The sequence below is a fragment of the Oncorhynchus keta genome, chromosome 33, assembly GCF_023373465.1.
Source record: "Oncorhynchus keta strain PuntledgeMale-10-30-2019 chromosome 33, Oket_V2, whole genome shotgun sequence".
Classification (NCBI taxonomy): Eukaryota; Metazoa; Chordata; class Actinopteri; order Salmoniformes; family Salmonidae; genus Oncorhynchus; species Oncorhynchus keta.
Window position 1 is genome coordinate 21,027,203 of NC_068453.1, and position 8,369 is coordinate 21,035,571.

The 8,369-nt window shown below is 41.3% G+C and overlaps 2 protein-coding genes across 14 annotated transcripts in view; one reads left to right on the top strand and one right to left on the bottom strand.

The window, feature by feature from the left end:
* LOC118380705 (inactive histone-lysine N-methyltransferase 2E-like) overlaps positions 1-3,427 on the bottom strand; it is a 48,640-nt gene extending 45,213 nt beyond the window's left edge. For 4 of the 13 annotated variants that reach the window (XM_052492425.1, XM_052492427.1, XM_052492426.1 and 1 more), the window contains exon 1: positions 3,029-3,426. The gene's annotated coding sequence lies outside the window, so the exon portion shown is untranslated. Of the gene's footprint in view, positions 1-3,028 lie in introns of all 13 variants that reach the window. The other 9 variants (XM_052492433.1, XM_052492429.1, XM_052492428.1 and 6 more) reach the window with 5 other exon arrangements.
* A 3,640-nt stretch (positions 3,428-7,067) lies between these two features.
* LOC118377781 (NADH dehydrogenase [ubiquinone] 1 beta subcomplex subunit 2, mitochondrial-like) lies at positions 7,068-8,348 on the top strand. The gene is made up of 4 exons (XM_035764738.2): positions 7,068-7,236; positions 7,537-7,681; positions 7,805-7,905; positions 8,237-8,348. Exons 1-3 carry the CDS (start codon positions 7,151-7,153, stop codon positions 7,877-7,879), a joined length of 306 nt encoding a protein of 101 aa, XP_035620631.1. The 5' UTR covers positions 7,068-7,150; the 3' UTR covers positions 7,880-7,905; positions 8,237-8,348.
* The last annotated feature ends 21 nt before the right edge of the window (positions 8,349-8,369 follow it).

Genomic DNA, 8,369 nt, shown 5'->3' on the forward strand with positions numbered 1-8,369 from the left:
CTACTCGCTGGCCAGCTGTGTGTTATCATGAACTTTCAACACTGTCACCAACCAAAACAAACAAAAAAATCTGGCCATTTATTTTCATTGTTGGGTTATTTGATGACGGGCATCTGTTCTGAGCCTGTAAGGATCTGAGAGGGGGAGGGGCAAGAGGAGGGCAGCAGGTCTGTGTCAATGTCAAAGGGAAATAACCAAGTCACGGCTGTTGTTTCATTCCCCCTTCACAAAACTCAACGCCTTTGGCCACCAGGTAGGACTTGAGAAACTGCCTGTTTATCTATTCATGAATTTAATGTGAAATAGGCAAATTTTCCAAATTGGAAAATACAATTGAGACAAATTAGCCTATGTTCCAACGAGCTAGGCCTAACCACACTGAAATCTTCCTAGCTAATTTAATGACTGAGTTTCTAGTACTAGTCATACCCTAACACTGGTGAATATTACACAAGCACATAGTTCCAGCCATGACACAAATCATGGTTGTTGTGACCTGCTTGTTCTATGGTTCATATCCACAATCAGTATAATGCTTTCCTCCTCAGTCGAGCTGACCTTTAGATAATTACTACTTATTAACTACATGCTTACCCCATAAAATAGCATTGATGTTAAATGAACCTACCATTCGACCACAGTAAGAGAATGGGTAGATAAATGATAGTGAATTATGAGATATTAAAAATGTCCGTCAAGTGCTTTCTACAAACACATGAGTTAGACTAGTAGCATACGTACTGTTAAATGTGGTAACTTAGTCCAACTTGCCAGAAAAGGGTGGGAATGTTTAGTGTTGGACAAAGTATGAGGTCAAAGAAGAGTGGGGGTGGTAATAAACCTCATTGTTCTTTATACAAAGTGCTGCGTTTGTATCCTGTTATGCAACTCCTCAATATGACAACATGTTAATAACTCGGCCAAATTCAGCAACTACAATAAATCTGATCTGACGTATAGTGCGTTGTAGTACAATCTGTATATACACCCTGCTCCTAAAATACAATGCTTCACGAAACACAATATTAGCAAAGAAATGTGATTTAACGACACGAGGGGGGATATTAGCTAACCAGACAATTGGCCAGCGAATCTCAAACTTGATGTTTGCATCAAACGCGGACATTGTCATTATTTAAATGTACGACAGAAAGCGGTCTTTAATAAATATATCCCATTGTGCACTAGCTTGCCCGTGACTGTGTGTCGGCGCTGCAGTCAGCTCAGCCGATAGGGGTGTGGAGGGCTGAACGTAGCTATTAAATTACCACAACATCAAGCCAAGCCGCCATTTTCATAGCGCTTTTCTAAGGACAGCGAGAAAACCGTGTAACTGGGGGACGGACCCTCGCCACGAGAAGAAAATCCCCAAGAAAGCAATCAGTCGTCTTTCAGACATTCTTACTTAAGTATCAATCTGTCGATGTCGTTTCTGTATAGTTATTATTTGAAAAATGTAGAATCGTCGATAATTTAGCCGGCTGTTTAGCTAACGAGCCATGCTAGCTGCAATGGCTTTCAAATATACAAAACGTTGGCTAGCGAGTCTCGGCAAATTAACCATTGTCTCAAGCTACGTAGCTAGCGGCTAACAAATTACATTGGGCCTCTGTCTTAAAGTTATTGTATCAATATTTGAAGCTTGTACTACTACCAGACTGCTACACCAGTTGTAGTAAGTACTTAGCTAGCTAATATTAGCGTTCGAACTGCGGTAAACGTCGTTACGCTGGCCAACGAGGTCTTTAACATGGAAAGATTAGCTACCTAAGCTAGTTAGTAAGGCAACTTGGCACGTCATGGTGTGAACAATGCGCAAAGTTAACACGCTTGCTGCATTATACATTCTCGCATTTAATGATTTCCCTTCGAAATAACATTGAGACAATATATTGTAACCAATCGCAGTTTAAACGGTCAGAGGCTACATTGTCAGTGGAGGCAAGATTCCCCGATTTGAGTATGTCCCCTCCACTGAGGTATGGTCCCCTCCCCCCACGTTTGCAGCAGTTAAACCACATACCCTTTGAATCTAAATTAAGGGATATAATGCATTTGTCGGCTAGCAACAAAATAGAAGGGTGGGAGTTTACCGGTCCAATAGCCGTTCATCTCGTGACTGAGGCCTCTAGTTTTATACCTAAAAAAGCATTTACACAATTGTGGACATGCGATTGAACTTTGAAAATAAATATAATGCAACTACAATTTCCGGAAATTATACGTAATTTAGCTGTATATGTAAACAAAAGCCCTGTCAATGCCCTCTGCGCAACACCACATTGTGTGGACTTGTTGGCTAGTTATTAAACGGAAATAAACCATAGGATCAACAAGAAGTGCACTTCCAACCACATATGAACATCTGTAACTAGATAAAGAGAACGAATGTGTTAAACCAAGCCAGTCGAACAAATTCATACAATTCATGATGTACTTGTTCTGTAAGTACCGCTAGCCTATTGCATGGGAGTACATTGGCAAACTGGCCATCCTTTGGGGGCTGGTTGAAAAAGAGAGCGGGGTAGTTCTTCATGCCACCTAGTTCCGTTCGACTGCAACAGAATACCGACATTGCAGGTACAGCTAACTAGCTAAATAGTTCATGTTTGATAAAGTATTGATTGCCTTTCTCTTCATTAACAAACAATCCAATTCAGAAGCAGCAGGTTAAATCTAAAATTCATATGCGCTAACGTTAGCTAGCTAAACACTGCACTGTCTAACTAGCAAATGCTAACAGTTGCTAGCCAGCTAATACAAGCTAACGTTACACCAAAACAACTAATTAAGCACTAACATTCTAAATAAGTGGCTCACTTATATTAAAAACTAACTGATTTGCTACGAGAGAGTTAGTTATTAACTAACATGTAACTATAGCGCCATCAGCATCCACGTAGCTAACGTTACTAGCTACAGTAGCTAGCCATGAGAAACCAAGTCGGTAAGCTGGCTAGCTAGACTAACTTGATGAGCTCTTGAAACTAAGACAACGTATGAGGTAGTTTTAAAGCGTTTTACTTACAGTTAAAGTCCACTCACTGTAGATACCCTGAATAAAGAAACAGCGACCTGGGTGAGACCCCCGTCGCTAGAGCCTCGCTCTCTACACAACCAAAACAATAGCTACTTCACTCCACACTGCGGCTCCATAAGGTTTTAAAATATTTACACTGATAGCAGTCTTCTTGAGACTCCCCCTACTGTAATTAATTTTCGTTGGTAGTTATTGGAACCCAATAATGACAGTCAGTTCCGAACCGTTAAAATTGTGTCCTACCTACGCCGACTGTTGGAAATTAGATCCCCTCTACCCTGTCTCTTTTCCCTTTGCAAAAATGGCGGCCCTGGCAGGACTACCGTGACTCCGCCTCCTCCAGCCCCATCAACCCCTAACCCGAGCCCCGCCCCTACACTCTCCGGGGTCCACGGCCCAAGATTACAGGGGCTCTGTGAAATGAGATGGCTACATGCGCGTTCACGCGTCCGTGCCCTGCCTGTTCTGTAGTTTTGTGTCTGTAGTCCAAATCTTGCCACTGTATGATGCCGCCATGCAGGATTTATGTGAGTTCAGTTGCAGAGAGTTGGTTCTAGAAAATGATATGTATAAACTCTTATCTTAATTTATACAATATTACCTCCAATCTTTATTTATAACAAATGTAAACATTTATTGGACTGGTAAAGAAAGAACATCTCATATTATTAACATCTCAGATTGTGTGAGCACAGCATCTCATGTGTTCAACAACAAATTAAAAATGAATCCAATTCCATGAATAGAATAATACCTCTTTATTCTCAATTAAAACATTTCATAACAATGTACAATTTCCTTAAACTGCTTGAAAGATCAAGCAGCATGATGCAACACAAAATTACAATACATGACAGATACAAGGCATAGACTAAACTCATGTACAACTCCTGTATGTAGTGTTTTTTTTACAGATCACATGTTTTCTTTTCAACATGTATCTGAGAACAATTTGTACACTGATGTGTGAGGGGGTAAAATTTGCGTAGTCAGTACTTGACATGGGCAGAAGTTTACTGGAGTGGAGTACCGGCACTTCAGATTATCTACTGCTTGAGCTCCCCCACCTCCTATAGAATATTATCTCAACCTATTGTGGAGCTCCTGCACCTAAATATAAACAGTACCCAAAATGAGTACTGGCACCTACAGTATTTCAGTCCAAGTCAAGCACGGTGTGTGTGTGTGTAGTCAATGCCGTTTCTTAGCAGCCAAGGACAAAGTCCTGTTGCTTTTATTACTTCCTCTGGAGGAACTTGTTGAATTGTCAGCCCTTTCCCTCCTGTTTCGCACTTGTCTCAACTGCAAAGCAATCTGATGTGCTTTTGTCAACCATATGACCATGATGTCTGACAGAGACATACCATGTTCTACATCTATGTATGTCTGCCATTTCACCACCGCTCATGTCTCAAAGATTCCTTCATTCAAGTGCTCGTTTCACTTTTATCCTACTGCAAAATGTGAAACTTTGTTAAAATAGTAAAACAAACAGAAATATATTGTATTGTCACTGAGGTCCATGACACGCCTTCTGTATCTGCTACAGATAAAACAAACCCATGAATGGCAATTATTAGGCCCTACTTACCAGAGTTTGAAATTAGCATCTAAATCTGTTGCCCAAGGCAGTAGGAGGAAAACAAATATCTTATGTAACCCACTTACACAAGAGCCCATTCTTTATTTGATTTAACTGAAGGCAAGGTGGGTGGCAGGCAATACTGACCAACAAATAAACACAATCTACAAATGGAAGCATCATGTGCTATTGTTAACAAGTACATTTTACTCTTGATTGCTGTTACAGTATTCCAGTCTTTCAAAAAAAACTGCACTGTCATGAATACATGTTATATGTCGGCCTAGTTCAATATTACTGACAACAATGCATATAGGCTACAATGACTGTAAGTCGCTTTGGATAAAAGCGTCTGCTAAATGGCATATATTATTATTATATTATATAAGGCAAACGGATCGTTGCATATGTAATGTAAAATGTCTCCATGTCCAAAAGAGGTGCGTCCAACTGTGCAACAATGTATCTTAAAATCCGTTGGACATCAGGATACGTGTCATTCGAATTAAGGCGAAGATACAGTGGCTCCTGCGAATCTTCCAATCCTGTTCACATATACAGTCATTATTGCCTGTTCACATGACATTACAGTTCGACCTCCCCTCCCCCACTGAGATCTCGCCAAACCGCATCCCCGCGCGCACGCGTAATACTGAAACAGGGCTTTCTCGTCTTCTGGTTGAACCAGATCGTCTTGACAAAGTAGATGAGCCTTCACAACTGCAACAACTTACAATCATTTTCGGAAATCTTATAGCAAACGTAGGTGATATTGTACAGCAGTCGTTGGGCTATAATACGGTATATATATTTTTATTTTATTCAGAGTGTAGGGTTTTCATTATTACAATATTTAGAGACGTTATCAAGAAGTTGCCTAGTCGTTTCCGGGCGGTTTGATTGGGATGAGGGTTCGGTGGTTAAAATCTAGGGTTCTCTCCTTTTCGCAAAATGGCGTTCTTGTTTTGATAGATTGACATTGCTCTCAGCCAATGATGCATGAATTGGCCTGTTTTTGCAGAAATGGTTGGCTTCTGATGACATCATTCGGACATCGGTTGTAGGCGGGTTCTGAGCTGTGAGGGGAGAGTGGCGCAAACGGAGAACTTGCAGGGCCAGGCGCCATTAGGGACGAGTCAAGAAAAACAATGCATTGAAATGCAAAATAAATATGGGATGAGCAATTTATTGCTGTTCGACCATAGGAATTACTAAAATTAATTCGCCATTCAACGTATTGTATGCAGAAAGCTATAGATCACTTTCCGTATTTTTGTTAAATTGCAACAACGTAGCTGGTAGCAAATAAGATGGCGCCTGCTGTTAGCGATCATGCACGTGCATAAAGCGCACTGACTAGGCGGCGGCACCGCGCGCACTCTCGAGAGGAGCGCGGAACCATACTATAATGTCTTGGCGTAAGTCTTATTATAGTTTGTACTGTATTTATGCATTTCCTATTTTGCTATTTAAACCGAGATGCAGACTGATGAGCCAACTTATCTTTAACTACATAAGTCGAAACATGGATGGATGGATTTACGGTCATTGTCTATGAAAATGTAAAAGTATCCAACAAAAGCTGAACTGAACACTGGCATGAAAGGGAAGAAACTTCACATTTTTGCAGGACTTTAAAGTAACAATTCGATTACAGCTGGATACATTACAACTGATGGAACGCGAAGTTAATTGCAAATTTGATATTTTAGTAATATTTTCCCCAAGGACAAAAGCAACTGTCAAACCGCTTAGCTGTTGATAGGGAGCATATAGCGCTTTCCGCCATGTTGTCCCACTCGGTACTCAGATTCATTAATCAGTAAATGGCGAATAGACTCTTCACAATTATCCCAGAGAGGAATTGCTCTCGTAATTTAAATGCTCATTAACCATGTGTATCTGTCTTTTGCCACTTGATTTTTCATTTAACCTGACTGCCGTCTTATAATTTCCCTCCACCTGAATTTACTGTACTGGATACAAAACAAATGGACTGCATTTTCTGCTACTGCGCACCATTCACCCATGTCCTTGGAAGACATGTAAACAAAGGAAGGAGGTGTATGACGTTCCAACATAAAACCTGTAATGAAGAGGAAGGGAATTGGAGGGACTGCCATGGCCACCAACCGTCCTTGCTCAGTTGTCAGTTTCTGAACGTTTTGCACAGAAGCACGCATGCATTAATTCACCATGTCACAACACAATCTTCCAGCATTACATTTTCATATGAAAAATTAAATACACGTTTCCCCCAATATTTCCTATACGATTCCCTTTTAAAGTTTCATACATGCATAAAAAAATACTCTTCTGTAACTACCTAATATACATATACACGTATACGTATATAAAGGGCTTTGTCTCCATCTAGTGTGCAAAAGTGGAAACGGCAGGAGTCGATCCATTTTCTGAACAACCCTCCATCTCGACCAATCATAGCGCTCGTTGTTTCTCGGTCGCCTTCTGTGTCAAGGTGGAACGACATTTTGAGAAAACAACACCGGGGGAAGAGATAAACAACTATGTCTTCTTTAGGAAGGGCTATGGGTGTCCTTAGGGCCGGGATGCAGCTTCTTACACGTGGACCTCAGAAAATAGTAACCCGAAAGTAAGTAGCTTAACGTGTTATAATGTAAACGTTAGATAACAGCTAACTAGCGACGAAAGGTCAATATCGTCCTTTATAATTAAAGAAACTATCAAGCACACGTCAGCTGTACACATACATCACTGTCTTACAACTAGCTAGCAGTCTGACAGTAGGCATACCAAACAAGTCTCCAGAGGTAGGCGCCATGATCAGATGTTAACCGATTGGGTTGTTGGGTTTCATCAAATGTGTAGAGCGTAGCTACATTATACTGGTATACGGTGATACCCCCAGTGCTCTGGTTTTGTTTCCTTTCAGAGCTGGTGGTGGACCACACATAGAGGCCCAGTACAGGCAATTCCCACAACTCACCAAGAGCCAGACGTTCCAAGCTGAGCTCCTTAGCAGTGCCATGTGGTTCTGGATCCTGTGGCACTGCTGGCATGACCCAGATGCAGTGATGGTGAATTAAATGTAGATTAGGCTCCAGTTATAGTTATGCCCTGTGCAATCTAGTTTTGCCAGTTCATAGAGGAAAATATGGAGAGAAAGCCGGTGTCCAACCCCATGATGCCTCTTCTCTCAGGGTCACTTCCCATGGCCTGATGCATCCGCATGGACAGACGAGGAACTGGGGATCCCAGCTGACGATGAGGAATGAGGTGCCCTCTACCCCACTGACCCCAGGTGTGCCTTTTGTCCTGACCAGTACTGTACTGCTGCATCCGTTTTCTTCACAGGATCTGTGACACATCCCCAAGGGATGTTTGTCAATGAGAATGTCTTGTCCTCTGATGACAGATTGTGTCCATCACACCAGATAAGTCATAAGTTGTTGGTTTTATACATATTTGCATTAGGATGGGAAATGGAATGCCTATTCTGTAAGTACAGTAATGATTGTTCATGCACTATAGCCCTTCTGTGTTAATATGCCCATTTCAATTAGGTTCTTTACTGTGGCATTGTTTGAAACCATAGGTGTAATTATATTCTAATCGTATTTTTCTATTTCTAGACCTTGTGTGTGTGCCCGGTCGCTACCCGAGTACCTGGTGGTCACAACGGTGTCCCGAGAGGCTTTGTTGTACATAGACCAATAAATAAAATTCAATTTATTCTGAAACATCTTTGGGGTGTGTCCATAAGGA